We start from the raw sequence: 22,978 nt of genomic DNA on the forward strand, positions 1-22,978 counted from the left end.
ATATATCTAGAATGTCAAAACTCTGTATTGATGATCAGCTTTGCATTGGCTATACAGGCCACAAACTGGCCACGCTGTCTCTAAGCAGACCTTAGTACAAGAAGGGGTTTGCCCTGACGTCTTTGATAATTTGGGTCTACTTATTAATTCTGGTAGGCCTAGAGTTATTCTGTCATGTCACAAACTAGCAGAGACATTCTAGTTGTATTGGTGCTCATTAGGTTTGAAAAGTACAGACAAACAATAGATATGAAAAGTACAGCTTATAAATTATATATTTTGCTGTAAATGCATTTCAAAGTTATGCATTTGTTCTTTTTTTTAGTGATTTTTTTTTTTTTTTTTTTAAAGTGGGGTTCAGTACATTTAAGGGTAGTTCATATTCACAAAAACCTTAGTGTAACTGAGTAAACAATTCAATTGCATTCATCCAAAGCTAAAAACAATCCCATGCTTTGGGAATCAATGAGTAACCACCACCTATTGTGATAATACAGGTAGTGCAGACTTTATGCATCTGGATGATTCTGGCCATTTCAGAATGTTGGCAGGGAAGGATCCTCCGGAATGTCCACCAGGGGCATGGCTACCTCTATAGCCCTGCAAAGGGGCGTACCTATAAAAAAATATTTGTGAAGCGGCAACGTGGTCTACTATCCACACGTTCACAAAGCATTACTGCCTGGAATCTTCCCTTGGTCAGGATGGTAGCCTTGGTAAAGCAATCCTGCTCTAGGTGGTACATGACAGCATGTAAAATAATATTCTACTCTCCCCCTGCTTTAGGAGTCTGCAAAAAGGGGAAAAAAGGAGACCTACCTCTGGCCTACTGACAGCGTTAAAATGTGGGGGTGACCTTAACATTATGAACAATTATTTTCCAATTTATTTACCCACCCAAGAACTGCTCATAGGGTGGCAGCAACCAGTGAAACTGCAAGCCCAAAACAAGCCATCCTCCATGGCATTAATAAAACCTTACTGGAATCCGGCTATCTCCAATGAGACCTTCCTGGACCTGACGGCCAACCTGATGCATATGCTAATCAACATACTCCTTACATCATTTATGCTGTGACTTAAATTCCATATGTTAAAGGACGACCAATCAATAGGCAGGCCCCAGGAGGGAAGTGTATCGCTAGCAGAAGGTACCCTATGGATGTCACTCATGGCCTCAAGAGACATGCACATGTTAAATGGTCATATCAAGGGGGATATAGCGCTGCAGGCAATCTGGGGGAGAGAAGAACGATAATCAGTAATTGACTACATCTTTATATCTAGGAACCTCCTGCAATTCGTCACATCGTTCAAGGTACTGGAGACAATAAACCGTGATCACAACCTGCTGTACATGGACTGGTCTGCTGCAGCGGTTCATGACCGTCAAAGAATGGCCTCAGCAGTGACTGAATGTAACGGAAGAACCAGATTAAAAATGGTCAAGTCAGCAAGCGACAAATTTACAACAGATTTAGTCTCTGATGGCTCTAAAGTTGAATACACTCCCACCCTTCTAGAATGCGTCTGCACTAAAAAACAGGGACCACACCTCGAGTGTACAAATAGATCACGCTTCTGATGCATTTCTTGTAGAAAAAAAAGATCCTTGAGAAAAGCCAGACGAGTAGCGAAAAAAATCAAACCATCCAGATGACCAAGAAAAAGCAATAACGGCTGGCAAGCTCTACAAAAACTGGCTGCACTCGTACAGATCAAAAATGCACCAACATGACGCTGAAACAATGCTCAACGTGATCTGTGGAAGGAAGGTCAAAGAATTCTGGACCCTGGACAAGTCTGCCGCAGGCAATCCCATTGACCCGCAGTTGAACAGTGTTGCCGAACAAGATTGGGTAAGCCACTTCTCAAAACATTTCTGCAAAAACCAAACCCCTGTTGATAAACCAATTCTAGCAAGCACGATAGGACCGACCCTGGGACATCCTCCATGACGAGAATAATGGGAAAAATTCAAAAACTTAACAGCTCGCTGGCTCCCAGACCCGACGGTCTAACAAATGCCATGCTGAAAGAACCTCCTGAGGCATGGGCCAAATTTATCCATAAACTTTTCGACCAAATTGCCCAAAAACACCTGATTCCGAGTCCCTGAAAAAGGCGATAGTGGTCCCAATTTTCAATAGAGGTGAAAGAGAAATCCCAAAGAACTACCATCTCATCGCCCTTCTGGATGTAATCAGAAAGATTTTTGGCGCTCTGCTCCTCCAGCGGCTGCAAGACTGGACCAACGCGGCAGGGTGTAACAACCCTTTCCAATCCGGCCTTGTCAAGGGCATTGGCACAGCTATAAACCTGCTGCTACTTAGTATGCTGAAAGGGCGAGTGCGGGAGGGCAAACCAAGGATCTTTGTGGCTTTTGTGGACCTTGTCCAAGCATTCGATCAAGTAAAGAAACGACGCCTGTTGGGAAAACCGGCTGCTCAGAACTGCCCGAAATCCATTTTGGAACTCCTGTTGGCATTGCACTCCCAGACCAGCATGAGAGTCCAGCTGAACTGGTCGGTTCTCTTATCAACTGAAACTCCAACTGCAAGAGGAGTGAAACAAGGATGCCCAATGGCCCGGCTGAGTTCAACTTCTTTCTGGCAGACATTAAGCAGCTACAGGCCTCACTCAGATATTTTCCACCAACCATAGGAGGCTTCCGCCTAAACAGTCTACTGTACACTGATGATTTGATCTTGATAGAATAAATTCCAGTGGGCCTTCAGCGACAGCCTCCAAAACAACATTGACATGAACGCCCTAGAAATAAATGAAGGAAAAATTAAAATAATGTGCTTTGAAGGAACCAATAGGCACAAAGAAAACCTGAAATGCTCCCTCGGCCGTACACACATAGAACAAGTAAAATCGTTGACATGCCTAGAAGTATGGTTCAACCACAGTGCAGTCGAAACCCCGATGGTGTGCCATCTTCAAGAGAGAACCAAGACTCTGGCCAGCTAAGCAGCGGCACTTAACAGGAAATTCGGTTGCTCCTCAATACTGCCAGTGGTAAATTATTACAAATCGAAGGTAGTCCCGTCGTTGACTTGGCAGTGCGTAGGCGATGCTAAATATTCCCAATAAAGTATGGCCTCGGCTAGGACTCTTTTGGAAGAGAGTCCTGGGAGTCCCGATGTCAACACCTATCCAGATCATCTGCCGAGAGCTCGGCCTTCTCTCCCTAAAAGCCACGTTAGTATGGAACTGCCAATCATAACTGGTTTCACTCAGGCACACCCAGAGACGAAGGACAGGGAAGTTTCGGGACCCGCCCTCACTTCCTGCCTTTCTATACACACTGAAGCCCGCCAAATGCAAAATGCACAAAGGACTCAAACCTGATTCAAACAGAGTAAATGCCCAGAAGGAACTAACTGATGAGAAATGGCGAGAAAAAAAGAGACTGGGGTACTGTACTGCCACTGAGTGGCACCAGGTAGTAAAAAAGAAACCACTGCCACCAGCCATTCAAATTAGTTAGTGTAACAGAGTGTTACATGAGAAGGGTGGTGTGTGCTGGGCCCACAAAAGAAAAGGTAAGTAAAACAGGAGTCATTTTCCTATTCTTGGGAACAGTAGTTCACCCAAAATGTAGTTCAACATTAAGAGAAGTCAATGGCACTGCACAAAAGGGGCTGTGTGTCACAATGCAAAAATCAGATGCCTATGGAGCTTACCAAGCTCCATTAAACAGTAAGAAACTCAGAAATCCTTGTCAGAAAAAAACACATGAGAGAGTGAGAAAGTCCCACCCAGGAGTTAAAAATAAAAGGCCCGGAGTCCAGCAAAAGAGCTGGGGGTTTCTAAGGTTAAAGTGAATTTTCACAGAAATGAAAATTCTCCCTCATAAAGAGGTGCTGTGTGCAGTGTACAAATATAAGAATTTGAAAGGGAAAGAGTCATTTATGTGATTTTAATTTATTTTGTTTATTTTTTTTGAATTTTTAGGGCATATTTTAGATTGGTCTAACCCTTTCTTCAGGTAACTTTGCACGCACTATTGCTGTGATTTTGATTCTTTGGAAGGTGATTTTATTGCTCCCTATTGCAGTACGGTTCACTACCAGACCTGGATTCTCATCATACTCCTCACTTTTCCACTCTCCATCTTTATGGTATTGCTAGCTCTATCCCCACTACCACAGAGTTTCAACTGACGTGAAACCACTTGTTGCTAATGCTTCTATTGGAAGCGTAACTTTGATGATCTACTCTCCTGTAATACTCACATTTGTTGATTTAATTATAAGATGACTTTGATGTCGAATTAAATGACTGTTAGGTGTTGTGCAAATCTAGATGAGCTGTAAATATCCTAGATTAACTGTAAATAATGTTATATTCTAGATCTCCTGCACCTGATGATGAAGGGAAGTGTTCCCGAAATGCCTTGTGCCCCTCATATTGAAAAGACAAAGAAGAACTTTAAACAGAATTGGCTCTATTGAATTTTTCTTTTGTCAAACTTATGTATTGAAATCATTGTACTAATTTAGCATTACTATTTACTGGCTGATTTTCACATGGGTGTGCAGGGGACGGGAGTGCCCGAGTTCATTCGGACACCATTCTGTATTGTTCAGACATTTTCCCAGTACACACAGTTTGAAGGACCAGTTAGTTTCCCTATAACAAATGAGCAAAAGACGGGGCAAGGGAAGCTTAATGCTTTTCTTCCTTTCAAAAAGTCAGGTCTGGAGGAAAAATAGAGCAAAAAGAATGGTTTTCCATTGAAAGCTATGGAGGGAAAGTTGCAAAAACAAAATATTTCCTAACAGCGTGCCTCCTTTCTTATAGATGTATACGGTTTGGCCGTGGCACAATTGTTTGCAGCTAAATTGACCGTGGTTAATTCAGCCTCAAAGCCAATTTTGCCGTGGCCAAAACTACTCTAATTGAAAAACCCTGGCCACCCCACACCCACCCCTTACTTACCTTTTCGCCGTCTGTGCATATTTTTACCCTGCGACGTCGGATCCGTCCCTCCTACGCAGGCCGGATCCGATGCCGCATGGTATGCATTTTGTTTTTTGTTCCCTTTTCCTGTGCTGTAGGCGAGGAGCCCATAGTGGGCCTCCTTTTCCTGTGCTGTATGTGAGGAGCCCATAGTGTGCCTCCTTTTCCTGTGCTTTAGGCGTGGAGCCCATGGTGTGCCTCCTTTTCCTGTGCTTTAGGCGTGGAGCCCATAGTGTGCTCCATAGTTTTCTTATGCGGTAGATAAGAAGCCCAAACAATTGAGGATATCGCAAGGCACGCTGACCATTAAATTCACACCATTGCCTTGTGCTGTGATTTCTCTCAGGAGTTTTTCTGCACAGCACACACTTCCCCTCCCCTGCAGTGACTTTGTCACAAATGCCATACTTTCGTTTATCACTGACTGGTCCTGAAGCTCACATTTATGTGTTAACTGTTATTGTGGATAAATGCAGTCAAATCTCAAAAACAGATGTTTTTCACAGGAAAAGAAAGGATTCGAACAACGCTTTGCCAAAGAACAGGGGGCTCTCCGAGAACAACTGCAGGTAACCTATCAGTCATTTGTTTGTTTAGACTCCCTGGTGCTTGCATGGGTCGAGAGCAACATCTCCTTCATAGCTCATGCGCTGACCCTTAAAAACTTTTCAGACAACCTCTTGCCTTCCTTATTTGTTCCTTTTTCAGGTCTTGTGCATAAGTGTCTGATTTATTTTTTTGTTATTGATTTTTTGTTTTTTAGGTTCACATTCAGACAATTGGGATTCTGGTTTCGGAGAAGTCTGAGCTGCAGACCGCGCTGTCACATACGCAGCAGGCAGCGCGGCAAAAGGCTGGTAGGAATTTCTCTTGGAAGCGTGCTCTGCCGCGTCATTCCTGGGTGCAACTGCTGATGGTCCTTAACTTCATCTTTAAGTATTGTTTGGTCCTTCCATCTATGTTTGCTCCTATGAATCTGGGTTTGTCGAATCAGGCTTTCATCATGCAGTCTATGAGGGCGCAAAAATGAGGCAGATACAAAGTTGTAATATTTACATTATCTGACATCTTTATTTAACCAAGAGGGTTGGATGAATGCCTTTCTGTCCCTATTTATTTATTTCATTTGTAAAGCACACATAGAACTTGGAGGCATTGAGGCGCTGTTGCAGGTACCAGCCAGGGAGGCAAACCTAGTCATACAGTCGAAAATGTGTAGCATAGACAAGAATGAGCAAAGTTAATATTAGTTACATTAAGACATAGCATTCTCATACATATTAGTCATACTGAACATGCTGTAAAGAGGTACGGTGTGGATAATTTGCTGACGTGATGGGAAGAGGGGGCGGGTTAGGAGAAGAGCTGAGTTTTGAGGGCTTTGCAAAAGATCCAGTAGGATTTCTTAGTCCGTGGGAGGAGGTGGGTAGTCATTCCAGAGTTTGGCGGATCGGTAGGGGAAGCCGGAGCCTCCAGCTTTAAATCTCCTCACTTTGGGCACGAGAAGTCTGTTCGTGTATGGGGTCCAGGTGGGCCTTGATGAGTGGGCTTTGCTGATTCTTTGTGTGAGGTAAGGGGGCGCTGTATTGGAGAGGTTCTTGTGGGCAATGGAGAGTGTTTCAAAAGTGATCAGCTCCTGGATGGGCAGCCAGTGAGCTTCTCTTCTGGCTTTTGAGATGTGTACTCGTCTCGGGATGTTAATGGCAGCTCTCAAGGTGTTATTTTGTGTAACTTGCAACTTTTGAAGGTAACCAGCGCAGGTGCTTGTAAATGGGACGTTGCAATAGTCTATCTTGGAGCCAATTATGGCCGGGCAATGGTGAGACAATTGTTTTTAGTGAGCAAGGGTCTGGCTGCGTTGATGACTTTAGTGGCGCAGGCTGCAGAGGAGGCAATGGCGCTAACTTGTCTAGACGAGTGAGGAGTCAAGGTAGGCTCCTAGTGTCTTTACTGTAGTTGAGACCAGAATCACACACTGGTCAATCCGGAAGGAAGTGTATTGAGTGTTAAGCGACTTGCGGGCATTGGGTGTGACGACAATTAAGATTTCTGACTTGTCGCTGTTGAGGCAGAGGTGATTCACAGCCATCCATGCCTGAATTGTAGAGTAGATGTTGTTTAGGGTATTGGTCATCTGTAGAATTGCCTGAGAGTCAGATCAGGATTTGCGTGTCATCAGCATAGTTGGTGTAGGCTATACAGAGGAGTCTAGGATGTTGAAGAGTGGCTTGGTGAAGATATTGTAAAGGGTGGGGGTGATGCAGGATCCTTGGGGTACACCGATGGGAGAGGCATTGGCAATGTCTGAGAAGACTCTCATGACTCTGCCTTCCAGGAAGGATGCAGTCCAAGAAGTTGCATGTGGGGAGAAGTTGGCATGGGTGGTAAGGTGTTGACAGAGGATTTGATGGTTGACCAGGTTGAACGCTGCAGATAAATCTAGGAGGACAAGGCACAGTTACCTTTATCCCTGATCTCATCAAGCTGATTCTTGAGGTCTAGAAGAGCGGATTCCGTCCCTTGTCCGGGGCGGAAGACAGATTGGCGCATCCCTAGGATTGTGTTGTCTATATTTGTATTTGTATTCTGTTTGTTTATTTAGCACGCCGGGCCCAAGGGCAACTGGGCACATTTTAGGAGGCAAAGTTAAGATTACATACATGGAAAAATAGAAGACTCTACCAGTTTACAGTAAACATGCGGGTAGGACCACGGTATGACAAAAAATATATACAATATAAAATACAAAAGAGCATGTACAGGCAGGAGGGATATACAAACAGATCCTCTAACAATTAACAGCATAAACATATGTGAAGCATGACACTAAAATATAGGAACAGGAAGATAAGTTTTCTACGTACAAGAGATGTATGCAATGAGGAATACACGTGAAATATACAGCAGAGTGTTAAGGTGAGTGACAGAGTGGCACTATCCGTAGTATAATGTCAGATATCTCATATGTTTTGTGCTGAGAGCCACGCTTTGGTTTTGTTCTTAAAGGATTGGAAGGAAGGCTCAGCTCTGATAGCATTAGGAAGGGTATTCCAGAGCTTAGAGGCCAAGACCGGGAAGATATCGCAGCCAGCATTTTTGTAGTTTAAACCTAGGGAGGGATAAACTGTGGGCTTGGGCCGCTCTCACAGGCCGAGTGGAGGTGTGGGGTGTGAGTCGGTTGGCTAAGTAGATAGGGGCCTGGTTGGACAGTCACTTGTGAGTCAGGGCAAGTGTTTTCAAGGAGAATTTATGCTTAACAGGAAGCCAATGTAGATTACGCCTGTGGTTAGAGATGTGGTGGTTTCTAGGTATGTTTAATGCTGCTCTAATGGCATTGTTCTGAATGACTTGCAGTTTGTTGAGGTTAGATAGACTAGTGCGTAGATAAAGGGCGCTACAATAGTTTATCTTGGATATGACGAGTGTTCTAGCCAGGATGGTGCAATTGGGGGTAGTCAAGAATGGTCTACAGGCAGTGATAAGTTTGCATGTATAGGCGGACTCTGAGCTGACAGCATTGGTTTGTCTGCACAATGATAGTGTAGATTCGAGGTAGATTCCTAAAGTGTTAGTATCCTTAGAGACCTTAATGACATTGCCATCAATGATGAACGACTTGAAAGAGGGGTCAAGTTTAAGACGTTGGTGTGAACCCATAATAAGGAGTTCCGTCTTGTCGTCATTGAGGCAAAGCTCATGTTTCGCTATCCATGCCTGAATAACCATGTAGACGTCATTCAGGACTTTGGGGTCCACTGCATAATCACCCGTGATGGGGATGAGTATCTGGGTGTTGTCAGCATAGTTAGTGTACGAGACACTTGGTCAAGAACATCAAATAATGGTTTGGTGAACACATAGTGTTTTGTGACGCACAAGAACCTTGGGGTACACCACAGCGAATGGGGGCAGGCTCAGCAGATGCTGACGGAGAAAAAACCAGCATAGATATATTGCTTAGGAAGGATCTGATCCAGGCGGTGCTAGTGTCAGAAAAGTGGGCGGCTGTTATGAGGTGCTGGCAAAGGATTTGGTGATTAACCAAATCAAAGACCGCTGAGAGATCAAGTAATAATAGCAAGGCTAATTTCCCATTGTCTTTCAGTACCTCAATCTGTGTTTTAAGGTCAATAAGGGCGGTTTCCGCCCTTATTGCCTAGGCCGGAAACCAGATTGCCTTAAACCAAGAACATTGTTAACTTGCAGATAGACCTAGATATGGTGGTAGGCGGCACGGTCCAGTATTCTGAGCATGAATGGGACAGTGGTGATGGGTCTATAGTTGGTAGGTCGGCTGGGATCAAGGAAGGGTTTTTTTAAGCAGAGGGATGACCCAGGCGTCCTTTAGGTTGTCTGGGACTGTACCTGTTTTGAAGGATGAATTTATCAAGGCAGTAATGAATGGGGCTAGATCGTGGGAGGCCTCCTTGATAATGGGGGCTGGGCATACGTCGCCTTGACAATTGGAAGGTTTAATTTTATTAATGATGCATTCAACTTCAGCAATAGTGAGTGGAGAGAAGCTGAAGGTTTAATGTTAGGGGTGGCCTGGGTGATATTGCAGTCGTAGGGGTATTCAGTTGCTTGTTTGTCTGTAGACGTTTTTACTTAGTTTTTGATTTTAGTTTGGAGGGTGGCAATTTTGTCCAAGAGTGCTTTCTGTATGTTTGAGCACCATTTGCTGTCTTTAGTGCAAGAATCGGGGGAGTAGCCGGCGATTCAAGTTCCTTCAGAATCTTAAACAATTCTTTGGTGTTAGAATCTGCTAGTGTAATACGTTTGTTGAAGATATCTTTTTTCGCCTGGAAGATGGCCTCTTTGAAGTTGATGGAAGCTTTGATGAGACCATCCTTATGGGCATCAGAAGGATGACTTTTCCAATGGGCTTCAGCATTTCCAACGGGCTTCAGCATTGCCCTCCAGGAATTGCTGAACCTGCAGGTAGGCTGCACGGTCTAGGATTTTAAGTAGGAAGGGGACAGTTGTAATTGGCCTATATATAGTTGGATGGACTGGATGGGTCTAGTGAGTATTTTTTCAGGAGGGGGAGGACCCAGGCTTCTTGAACGCTGGCTGGCACGGTGCTTTTGGAGATTGAAGCCTTTATGAAGGCTGTGATAACTGGCGCTAACACGTTAGTACAGTCTTTGACGAGGCATGGTGGACAAATATCGCCTTTGCATTTAGAGAGTTTCAGGCTTTGGATTAGATTTAAGACTTCACTTTCGGCAAGGTGTCTGAAGGCAAATTGTTTGGTGGAGGGAACTGGATGGGGGTTGATGTTTGTGGCTGTTGGGTCATTATTGAAAGTAGCTTGTTGTGAGAGTATTTTTTGGTTTAGGGTGTCTATATTACCCAAGAGTGCAGCTTGAATGTCAGATCACCATGTTACATCTTTGGTGAGGGTGATGGGTGGTGAGGTGAGAGATTAGAGTTCCCTGTATATGGTAAATATTTATTTAGTATTGGAGGTGTCCTAGCATTGAAGGAATTCGATTTTGCTGCGCTAGTGGCTGCCTTGTGATGTTTGGATATTATACTGAACTCATTTTTCAGAGAATCGGAGGGGCCCTCAGCATAGTGAGCTGAGCGTGTCCTTTCAGAGTGCTGAGTTCCATGAGGTCTTGTGTAAACCAGGAGTTTGAGTGTTTGACTATCTTGGATTTGTGAAGGGCAAGGGGGGGAGCTAGGGAGGGGGCTAAACTATTCAGTTTTAGAGAGGATTGTGATATATGTTTAATGCTTTGGGGTTGGACGCGAACAGGGGTTGGAGATCTGTAGTGTTAAGCAGGGGAAGGATGTGGTCTCTGGTGAGCTTGTGTGAGCTTCGTGTTACTGCAGGAGGTACAGGGTTGGATGTCGTTTTGACTTTGGCGGGATAGTGAAGATGATGTTATGGTCACACCAAGGACATGGAGTAATGGCTCTGGTGGTGATCTTACAGTTGTGATAAGCAATCCAGTCTAGAGTACATCCTTTGGAATGTGCAGGTAAGATAATGCGTTGACAGAATCCTAGGGTGTTGGGGGCGTCAGATAGGGAGGATGCCTGTGGTGGTTAGGGTCATGGAGGTCATGGAGGCCCAGGTTAAGGTCTCCCAGCAGGATCATTTTAGAGGAGGCTTTTAGATTGTCCTGAAGGATATGAAGTTTGTTTTGCTCGAAGGTTTGTGGGGGTGGTGGGTGGTAGAGGAGGTAGATGGTGATAATGCATGTATTTGAGTGATAGGATGTCCGAAGAACCCTCGAGGTAGGACTTGCATCTTCTGATGGGAAGGGATTCTCTGGCTAGAAGGGCAATGCCTCCTCCGGCGGAGGATCTGTCATTTCGGAAGATGGTGTATCCCAAAGGTATTGGTAGGGAGGGGGCGTTGATGAGGGTACAATTAAAAGGGGGCTGGCTGGCTGTGGCTGTGGTTGGGACAAGTGGGGCTGAGCCCTGTTTGTGGTTGGAATGGTGTAATGGTGGGTGGAGCTGTCAGAGGCTAGGGGCTGGCTGTTTGTAGTGGGTGTTATGTGGTGAGGCTATGTTCTTGATGGTGTTGTGTGGAGGGATAGGCTTCATGTTGACAGCAAGGGTGGCAGTGACCTGGTGAGGGGTAGGAGTCCTTCTTGGAGCTCATAGCTGGTCTGGGGGTATTATTTGATGCAGGGCAATAACTGCATTGGTTGGGCTGCACAGTGCAGAGAGCGAGTTGGCATGGGTAAGAGGTGGTAACGTTGTGGTTACGTTGGTGGCTTGGAGGAGGGAGGCATCTTGGTGGATGTAGTATGATGTGCACAGGCACAAAGGGGCGTTTCTCTTAGGCAGTTTTTGGGTCGATGTGGCATCGGGGTGCTATGGAATCGAGAGCACAATCTCTCATTCCTCAGTAAGGTCATGAGGTTAGTAGGGGTAGAGAGAGCGTTATTTCGGTGTGGTCGGGGCGTGGCTACTACTGGACGGCAAGTGTTGAGTCGGGTTGTGGGAGTTGGCAGGCTGTTGGGGGGTTGCATGGAGCGCCAAACGTGGGAGCGGCTTACCGTTGCAGTTATACAAGGATATGAGGCGGGCATAACAGAATTAATGATGCAGGCTGCTGATATATTGGATGCGGATGCCTATGTGGAGGCAGGCTTGATATGGAGGGAGCGGACAGCCTAACGGCAGTAGACTAATTATGCACTGTGTGCACATGCGCGCCAGCATAGCCTTGTGGGGGATGTAGTTTAGCGTCCGGGGCTGGCGTGTCAGTTGGATCTGGCTGGCATTCACACTTGGAGTAATTGCAGCCTGAACAAGCACCCTGTGTGAGGGTGCTGCAGTGTTTAGGGTCTGGGTGAGTTCTGTGGCCAGTCGAGCAGTAGATGTGTGCTGTGCTCGTTCCGACGGCATGTGCAAGCTCGCGTTCTTAAGCCGAACGCTGGCCATGACATGAGATCGATGTGAAGGCTTGTTCAGACGGTTCCCAGTCAATTGGTCGAAAACATTTGGTCGACAGGACAACTGGTCGACACCATTTGGTCGAATGCCAAATGGTCGAATTATTTTTTTTTTTACCCCTTTTTTGGTTTTTTTTGGGGGGGTCCCCCCCCAACCCCCTTTTTTTTCTTTTTTTTTTTTCCCACACGAAAACCCACAAAACACACATATATATATATATATATATAAAAAAAAAAAAATTCGACCATTTGGCATTCGACCAAATGGTGTCGACCAAATTGCAGTCGACCAGTTTGCTGTCGACCAATTGACTGGACACCTGTTCAGACAGTGGGGGGACAGTAAATTAATGCGTGAGAGCGGCGCGTAGCTAAAGAGCTGGTTTTAGGAAGGAGCTGGGTGGTGGCAGAGGGATGCTTCAGTGGCAGCATACGCGAGCATAAACATTGGAGCTGTGTACATGATTATCGGGCATGCCACGTTTGGTACAGTTACAAGCAGAGCTAGCATACCCTTCTGTTAAAGGATGTTTGCAAAATCAATAGTGCTAGTACTCTAGTCAGTGCTTGGAGGGCAAACTTTGCGCAGGTAACGTTTGAGTGGCATGACAATATTACAACTCACCAACTGAGCAATTCCTTTGCAATCTGCATTCTCTAACACGGTTTTAAGTGCAATGCAATGGTTAGACATTGTGGGAACAACTGGTGAATTGGACACATCAATGTTAAGCAGCACATCATTTTGGCCCATATGGTAGTCTGCGTCCTTTAGTAGTGGCAGACAGTACCCGATGCGAAGCATGTCTAACTTTGCGTTCAACGCAGCTGAGACCGGTGGAGACTGCTGGTAGAGGCCTTGAGTGTTGGCCTTCTTTGGGGGCCGGCTTTGCCTGCTCGCGCAGGGGGTTGGCTACTTTAAGCTGGTTCACCAGCTAATCATGGTGCTGCAGGCCCAGGGCAGCCTGGGAGCCTGATGTGCACCAAGGCAATGTGGCGGCTATCTTGGAATTTGCTTGTAGGCCTCCGAATTCAGTGCTTCTTGAAGGGCTGATGGGGTTGCAGGTCTCCCTGTAAGGAAGTGGGACCTGTCTCACAAAGAGTCCAGCGGAGACTAAAGAGTTTCCCTACCTAGGAAACTAACACAAAAGATCAGTCTGTGTGAAGTTGTCAAACCTATAAACTGTCCTTGTGTCCAAAACATAATAAAATGATCAACTAAGGGTGCAAGGAAAACTCTGACTTATGTTTAGCAAAAAGTGTTCATAATTAAAGCAAATAGGTACATCCAACAGAAACAGTCCTTTCCTAGGATTCCTCCGTGGATCCAGAGGGTGGTTCCCTTCCCCTGGATATTTAGATGGGATGCCACAAATGTCTTTTTCAAACAACAATTTCTTTGGTTCTTTATGCTTAGTTCAGAAAGGTCTTTGGCAAACAATATGTTCTAGAAGGTTTAGCTCTTCCTTTTGGGTTCTTCCGATCCCTGGTATGCTCTCCTGCCAGGCATCTTCCCACATTGTCGTTTAACTTCCATATACTTTGGGAGGATTGCCTGGTATATTCCCCCTGCCATGAATCCCTTTCGAGGGGATTGGGTCCTCCGACGTATTCCATATCTATCACAGTAATCACCACAGCTGTGCTGCTTTGGAAAATCTTTCTGCGTCAATGACGTTGCTGTCCTCGAGGGTCTCCGTCGAGCCGACGTCACCGGATGTTATAAGTACGACGCATGACGCCTGTAGCCTCAGTTCCGTTTTTTCCACGAACGTATTCGCTTCGGAGATCTTGGCACGCCTCGACTCTTCTGAGTTCTGTTGTTTCGGTTCCTCAAACCTGTTCGTTTGTGAATATCTATGATGTCCTCGTCGTCTTCTACACCGCGGCCGGGTTTTAAGAAGTATCAGGAATGCAGGTCCAAAATGTCGTTGACGGATTTGCTCGTCGCTTGCCTCTGGGGCCTCTGTGGGGACCACGACACGGATGACTGTGTGGACTGCCAGTCGCTTACTTTGAAGGCCTTGCGGGAGCTTAAGAAGAAGCTTTCTGTAGGTAAGGTGGCCAAGCCCTGGAAGTCGAAGTCCACCGGCCTTTCGACTGACTATTCGAGTGGCGACTCTCTGCATCGTTGTCGTCGGTCCGGCGGGTCTCGGTCCCGGAGTAGGTCCCGCCATTCTTCTGCCTCTTCGAGTCACTCACGGAAGCGCCGTCACCGGTCACCAGTCGCCTTCCTCGTCCGAGGACTCCGCCCGTCGGCGGGTTACTTGTCCCAACAAGCATTCCACTCTTGGCGAATGGGATTCCTTTCGGCATGAGATGATGGCGATTTCAGTCCCAGGGCTCCGGTCCGTCCACGCCGTCGAAAGACGCCGGCAATGACCGTGCTAGAGACACCACTCGCACGCCTTCGGGCTCGAGTGGTCGTCGAGATCACCGGGTGCCTTCGAGGTCCCGGTCGGAGAAGGTTGGTCGCTCTAGACATGCCTGTTCCAGGTCCTGGTCCTCGACGCCCTCGAGACCGTCGGAGCCTGTGAAGTCTTCGAAGAAGACATCGACGCCTGCGGCGCCAAGGTCGTCGAGGGACTCTCTTGAGGGTCTGCCTCTGAGGAAGCCGTCGACGCCATCGGCACCCAGGCTGTTGAATGACACGCTCGGGGCTCTGCCCTCGAGGACTGTGTCGAAGCTGTCAGCGCCACGCTCGACATCTACGCCGATTCCATCAACGCCCTTGACGCCTTTCGAGGCTGTTTTGTTGGAACCTTGTGGCACGGTGTAACCCCCCTAGAAAGGCTCTGGCTAAGGCTAAACATGTCTCTGTCCCTTTTTCTGTGCCCTCATTCTAGCCTCTGGCTTATATTTCTGAGGTGGATGAAGCGTCTGAGGAAGGTATGGTTCCTGAGGAGATTTTGTCTGGGCATAGCCAGATTGAAGACCTGCAGCAGTCATTGCACGACGCCAGTGGTCTGGACACCTCTCCGGAGTTCTGTAGGCCTGAGCCTGGCACCCATGCTGAGTCCTCGTACCGGCGCCTTATGTCGAGGGTAATGGAATACTTGGGGTGGTCTGCGCCACCAGTGGATTTTCTGCAGGATGACCTGACTGATATACTCGACCAAGGTCCACCAACTGACCCGGTACTGCCATTCCATATGGCCTTTCAAAGAAGGGTGGCGGCGGCTTGGACTGCCCCGGAGAGTCTCCCGGCAGTGAGCAAGTCTTTGCTGCGAAAATACCATCCAGCCAGTAGTGACCCCTGCTACTTGACCACGCACCCCACTCCGGAGAGTTTGGTGGTGCAGGCGGCTACGGCCCCAGCAAAGCAGGCGTTGTACCCTACCATCCCTCCTGATAGGGACGACAAGCGTTTTGATGGCTGGGCGAAGAATGTGTTTTCTTCAGGGGGTATGGCTTTGCAGGTAGCCAACTCCTTGTGTGCCTTGTCACCTTTCATGCACACTCTGTGGAACTGTATTTCGTTAGCGGCTGATCATATTCCCGAAGGGGAGTAATGGGATGGTTGTCTTGCCATGGTGCAGGATGGCAAGGATGCCATGTGTGAGTCAGTTCAGTCGGGTCTCGACATGGCAGATTGTGTCAGCCGGTCATACGCAGGTTTGCGTGGTTGCGGAAGTCCGGGTTTGCTCCTGATGTGCAAGCCCGGCTCCTCAACATGCCCTTTGATGGTGAACATCTTTTTGGCAGCAAGGCTGACGAGAGCCTTGAGAGGTTGCAGACCTCCAAAGCTGCAGCGAAGTCATTGAGCGCTGCAGTTCGCCAACCTCCGCCTTTTCGTCCTAGGGGAAAGCAATGGAGGGGAGGTTTCTTTGATATTACTCATCCTTTAGTAGATCGAGAGGAGCTGCATGTCCAAGGGGCCACCGTAGGAGTGCCAGAGGTGGAAAACGGGGTACTCGAGGTGCCAGGGCCGCTCAAGCAGTTGCCTCTTTACTCTCAGGCAATGCTGCAGCCGCTTCAACTCAGTCATGAGGCCATGTCCCATGGTTCGCCGGTTGGGGGAAGGCTGGCACAGCATCTTGTAGAGTGGCGTGCCATTACTTCAGATGTCTGGGTTCTGGAGATCATAGCCCATGGCTACTGTCTTCCTTTCCAGTAGAGGCCTCATGACAGTGCACCAGGGAATGTGTCTTTGAAGAGTCCGGATCCGCTCCTTGCACAGGAAATTCAGTCCCTGCTGGAGAAAGGCGCCATAGAACTGGTGCCTGTAGCGGAGAGGAACAAGGGATGGTATTCCCCTTATTTTTTGATTTCGAAGAAAGACGGGGGATTGAGACCCATCATGGACTTGCACGGTTTGAACAAACTCCTCAGGAAGGACAAGTTCAAGATGGTTACTCTCTCTCAAGTCCTCCAGGCCCTTCAGCTTCAGGACTGGTTGGTGTCTCTCGACCTCAAGGACTCTTACTTTCATGTGCCGATCCATCCCAAGCACAAGAAGTACCTGAGGTTCGCGGTTGGCGACTCACACTTTCAGTTTCGGGTCCTGCCATTCGGATTGGGGTCCTGCCATTCGGATTGACCTCCGCCCCAGGGTTTTCACCAAGCTCATGGTGGTGGTGGCAGCGTATCTCAGGAAAGGGGGGATTCACGTCTACCCCTACCTGGAAGATCGGTTGATCAGGGTACGCTCTCCCGAGCAAGTCCTGGATCATCTGTCCGTCACCTGCCACTCCCTTCACAAGCTGGGCTTCTCCCTCAACTTAAAGAAGTCCCACTTGATGCCAACTCAGCGGCTCCAGTACATCGGAGCAGTGCTCGACACATCCCTGGGGCAGTGTTTTCCTCCCCAGGTGAGGGCTCTTCACATTCAGCAGATGGTACACAAGTTTCAACGTGCCCATAGTCTCCCGGCGTTCGAGTTCTTGAGGTTGCTCGGCCTCATGGCATCCTGCATTCTTCTGCTGCCAGAGGTCCGGTTGTGGATGAGATCGCTGCAATGGGCTCTCAAGATGCAGTGGTCACAGTCCTCCGGCAGGTGCCGCCCTCCGTCGCTCAGGACCTTCTGTGGTGAGCTGACGAAGGCACTCTGATGAGGGGGGGGCTCCATTTTGGCTACCCTGGCCGGAGGTGACGATCGTGACGGACGCATCCCTCACGGGTTGGGGAGCTCATGCCAACGAGTTGACAGTCAGCGATCGTTGGTCTCCGTCGGATTCCAGACTCCATATCAATCTGTTGGAGCTGAGGGCCGTCGGGCTTGCCCTGAAGGCTTTTCTGCCGACTGTGCGAGGAAAGAATGTCCCGATTCTGACAGCCAACACGGTGGCCATGCACTACCTCAGCAAAAGGGGGGGGGGGCAGTGTCACTTCCTCTGTGCAGGGAGGCGATGCAGCTCTGGTTCTGGGCCATCCAGCAGGGAATTTCGATCTTGGCAGTTCATCTGGCCGGAGACGAAAACGAGACGGCGGACGCTTTGAGCAGCCAGAGCGTGATCTCTCACGAGTGGGAGTTGGCTCAGGAGATTCTCTTGGAGATCTTCGCCGTTTGGGGGACCCCTCATGTGGATCTCTTCGTCTCCAGTGTCAACCGGAAGTGCGAAAGGTTCTGCTCATGGGAATTTCCTCCAAGAGGAGCCTTAAGAGACGCGTTCGTGGTGGAGTGGTCCTTCCCACTGCTGTACGCATTTCCTCCAGTCCCCGTCATCCCGCAAGTGCTGCGGAGGTTAGGGAGGTTCGGTTCCCGGATGATCCTCATTGCTCTGGCATGGGCCCGGAGGACGTGGTACCCGGACCTTCTCGAATTGTCCATCTGCCCTCCACGTCGTCTTCCCTACCGAGACAATCTGCTCTCACGGGAGGGAGGTCAGGTTCTCCATCCAGAGGTCAGATCTCTCAACTTTCACGCTTGGCTTCTGAAAGGTTGAGGTATAAGGATTGGGACCTTCCTGAAGACGTGATGGAGGTGTTGTTTTCGGCCAGACAGCCGGCAACAAAGTCCCTGTACTGTTGCTGTTGGAGAAAGTTCTGCGACTGATGCAGGGTTAAGAATGTGGATCCTTTTTCATGTCACGTTCCTGTGGTTTTCTTTTTTCTTTCTTTAGCCCACAAGGGCTTGCAAGTGGATACCATTAAAGGTTACCTGGTGGCGCTTTCCATGTTTAAGCACTCGTCTGAGGCGTGTTCTTATTTTAAAATCCCTTTAATTTCTCAGTTTCTGAAAGGGCTCATTAATGTGTTCCCTGCGTCGCCTTTCCGGGGGCCAGGTTGGGATTTGAACCTTGTTCTCAAGTTTCTAATGGGTGCTCCATTTGAGCCTTTACATTTTTGTCCTTTGAGACTGTTAACCCTTAAAACTGTATTTTTAGTTGCGGTCACTTCCGCTCGCAGAGTGAGTGAGTTACAGGCACTTTCATTTAAGCCACCTTTCACTGTGTTTCGTAAGGACAGGGTTGTCCTTAGAGTTCGTCCTTCCTTTCTTCCGAAAGTGGTGTCGGAATTTCATTTAAGCCAGAAGGTCATTCTTCCGCATTTTATCCTCCTCCGCATCCTGGTAAGGACGAGGAGAGGCTCCATAGGTTAGATCCTAGGAGAACATTTCACGCATGTCCCGGGTCAGGGTGGGTGAGCAGCTCTTTATAGGTTATGCTGGAAGGCATTTGGGACAAGCTGTTACTAAGCAGACTTTGTCTAGATGGATTATCTTGGCAATTTCTGAATGTTACCGCTTGGTGGGTAAGGACCCTTCCGGTAGGCTTACGGGCCATTCTACTAGGGATATGGCAGCCTCTACTGCCCTGCAGAGGGGTGTTCCTATTCATAACATCCGTGAAGCAGCCACTTGGGCTTTGGTCCATACTTTTGTATGACACTACTCCCTAGATTCTATCCATGGGCAGGATCTGGCCTTTGGCAAGGCGGTCCTTTACTCTGTAATATGATTGGGCATTCTAAATTTCTTTATTCTAAATTATTTTCCCTCCTCCATACGTTGGTACTGCTTTGGGAGTCTGTCATAGATATGGAATACGTCGGAGGACCCAATCCCCTCGAAGAACAAGTTACTCTTACCTGGTAACGTTCTTTCGATGGAATGGTCCGACGACGTATTCCATATCGCTCCCTGCCTGCCTACCCAGCTACAGATTTTCTTATGCGATTGCAGCTTATGTTTCCGCAAGGCTTTCTGTGGTCATACTGCCAGAATATTGGTGCCACACGTTCTGGGGGAAAAAACTACAGCTGAGGCTACGGGCGTCGTGCGTCCTACTGATAACATCTGGTGACGTCGGCTCGACGGAGGCCCTCGAGGACAGCGTATCAACGTCATCGACGCAGGACGCGGACACCGAAAGATTTGCCCAAGCAGCACAGCTGTGGTGATTACTGTCATAGATATGGAATACGTCGTCGGACCATCCCATCAAAAGAACGTTACCAGGTAAGAGAGTAACTTGTTCTTCTGGTGTCTTGCAGATCCCCTGGTATACTTCTCTGCCAAGCATCTCCCCCAAATGTCCACTGCCTGATGTGCTCCTTTCAACAGGAATTCTCGGTTTCACTGTCCTTTAGTATAGCACAGTTGTATTACTTCACTGTTTCTACTTTTTTGCTTGAGGTAATACTTGTTCCAACTTTCCCCACATTGACATCTCAAACCATGGGGTCTTGTAACTGAGATAATTGTTTTCATTGATGGCTCTTGTTTACCTGGTAATCTGGGCAGAGGTTCATTGAGGTTTGCTCTTTGTATGCTTTGTGAGGTTTTGGAGGCATAACAATTGCTAAATGTTTAGTATGCTCAAGTTGATTGCTCTTACCTGGGCTTGTATGAGATCCGCAACAATATATACCAATTCTTGCTATGCTCATGGTGTGGCTCACAACTTGGGCATGTTATGGAAGCAATGTGGCTATCTGACCTCAGCAGGTACTCCTATTTTAATGTGTGTCTCGTTGTTCAGAGTTTCGAAATAGGGATTGCCTTACTGCCACAGGTTCTACAGGCTAAATATAATGGAACAACAAAAATGAACCTGGGCGAAATGAGATCAGAACATCTGTACACATTTAAACAATACCAAGTCTTGTAAAAAAAAATATATATTTATTTATAAGCAATTTACACAAATATTTATTGTTCTCAACATCCACATTTAAACACCACCATTCATTCCATCATTCATTCACAATCTCACTATACATCTCAATATTCCACACTTGTGGTACTAAGACCACCTAGGACCAATATATTAACATACATTTCAACACCTCTTGGTGATTACAGTAAGTGTTAATACAAAAAAAATAGCATATTGCTTATTTGCTGTAACAACATATGTTTTGGTCGTCACAATAGGCCCCTAATTCAAGCCGGCAAATAGAAGCCACCTTCTTCAGGAGACGGATGGTTCTGTTGCAACCACTCCGAAATGTCAAAAGGTGGAGGATGTCATCAAACCTCAATCTACAAACAAACAATATACATATCAGAATTTCGATCTCTTATTTGTTTAGACACATATATATCTTGTGTGTAAATCTCAGTTAATGTTTATACAGATTGGCACTCGCCTCCACGTGAATTAATGGAGACGCGTGTCAACGATGGACTAAATCCTGCAGTGGTGCTAGATAACTCTGCGCCTATACTGCAACGTAAGAGGAGGACAAAGCATCTTAGTAAGCCTGCCCTATAAACAACACACCATTATATATATATGGTATGGACACACTATTTTACCTGATCAAAAATTCAGGTATGGGGGTGTCCTGCATCTTTAGTCAATAAATCCAAAGAGGAAAAATCCCTGTTCTCGCCTGAAATGCAACACAGAGACTCAAGACTCAAATATTTTCATCTTGACAACACTGGAGGTAATCAAAAACCACTCGCCTCACCTCATGTGGCCGAGTCCGAATATGTTCTTATTCTGGTACCCCAGTTTTTTCTCACTGCGCAGTGGTTCCATTTCAATGTTCCTGAAGGGATACATGGAACTAAACGTCATGCTCATATATCTAACTAACTCAGAACATTGCCAAGGTTTGGTTAATGCTGCTGTCTCACTCCCCTGCCCCTCCCTACATAAAGTTTTGTGGAGGAAACGGATAGAAATTCCCTTCATGAACCTTTGTACAATCATGCTGGAGGTCTATAACGACCCCACAATCCTATTAGGCTTTTCTGACCCTAAAAATAATAATAATGGGTCGGTGTTCACAGTGACTGCCAAACAGCTTATAATGCTGATGGAAAACGCACAACTGCAGCCTTAGCTGGGCTGCTGCCTTAGCTGGGCTCCATGGCTGTTCAAACACCTCTATATGCGTGAAAAAGGGAAAGGCAGACACATCCCGCATCTATTCGCATGCGCTGTGCACGCTGATTGTCAGCAGAAATGGAATTGAAAGGGTCGTATTTACCCTCGCACTCGCTCTCTTCAAAACCTCAAACAAACTGAATTTAGACACTCAAACACACACGCACATTTTTGAGGTTTTGAAAAGAGAGAGAGTGCAAGAGTAAACTCGACCCTTTCAATTCCATTTCTGCTGACAATCAGCGTGCACAGCGCATGTGAATAGATGCAGGATGTCTGCTTTTCCCTTTTTCACGCATATAGAGGTGTTTGAACAGCCATGGAGCCCAGCTAAGGCTGCAGTTGTGTGTTTTCCATCAGCATTATAAGCTGTTTGGCAGTCACTGTGCGCACCGACCCATTATTATAATTTTAATTTTAGGGTCAGAAAAGCCTAATATGATTGTGGGGTCGTTATAGACCTCCAGCATGATTGTACAAAGGTTCATGAAGGGAATTTTTATCTGTTTCCTCCACAAAACTTTATGTAGGGAGGGACAGGGGAGTGAGACAGCAGCATTAACAAAACCTTGACAATGTTCTGAGTTAGTTAGATATATGAGCATGACGTTTAGTTCCATGTATCCCTTCAGGAACATTGAAATGGAACCACCGCGCAGTGAGAAAAAGCTGGGGTACCAGAATAAGAACATATCCGGACTCGGCCACATGAGGTGAGGCGAATGATTTTTGATTACCTCCAGTGTTGTCGAGATGAAAATATTTGAGTCTTGAGTCTCTGTGTTGCATTTCAGGGGAGAACAGGGATTTTTCCTCTTTGGATTTATTGACTAAAGACGCAGGACACCCCCATACATGAATTTTTGATCAGGTAAGATAGTGTGTCCATACCATATACATAATGGTGTATTGTTTATAGGGCAGGCTTACTAAGATGCTTTGTCCTCCTATTACGTTGCAGTATAGGCGCAGAGTTATCAAGCATCACTGCAGGATTTAGTCCATCGTTGACACGCGTCTCCATTAATTCACGTGGAGGTGAGTGCCAATCTGTATAAACATTAACTGAGATTTACACACAAGATATATATGTGTCTAAACAAATAGGAGATCGGAATTCTGATGTTATGTATATTGTTTGTAGATTGAGGTTTGATGACATCCTCCACCTTTTGACATTTCGGAGTGGTTGCAACAGAACCATCCGTCTCCTGAAGAAGGTGGCTTATATTTGCCGGCTTTAATTAGGGGCCTATTGTGACGACCGAAACATATGTTGAGTTACAGCAAATAAGCAATATGCTA

The 22,978-nt window shown here is 46.9% G+C and overlaps 1 protein-coding gene across 4 annotated transcripts in view; it reads left to right on the forward strand.

Annotated features, from left to right (window-relative positions):
- The window catches only part of GOLGA2 (golgin A2), a 918,457-nt gene that overhangs the window by 334,130 nt on the left and 561,349 nt on the right, over nt 1-22,978 (forward strand). For all 4 annotated transcript variants that reach the window (XM_069609145.1, XM_069609147.1, XM_069609148.1 and 1 more), the window contains 2 exons: nt 5,478-5,540; nt 5,735-5,828. In XM_069609145.1, coding sequence (XP_069465246.1) covers nt 5,478-5,540; nt 5,735-5,828 — 157 coding nt within the window. The remainder of the gene's footprint in view (nt 1-5,477; nt 5,541-5,734; nt 5,829-22,978) is intronic.

Source organism: Ambystoma mexicanum, chromosome 8 (genome assembly GCF_040938575.1).
Source record: "Ambystoma mexicanum isolate Mex_15411 chromosome 8, UKY_AmexF1_1, whole genome shotgun sequence".
In the NCBI taxonomy this organism is placed as follows: domain Eukaryota; kingdom Metazoa; phylum Chordata; class Amphibia; order Caudata; family Ambystomatidae; genus Ambystoma; species Ambystoma mexicanum.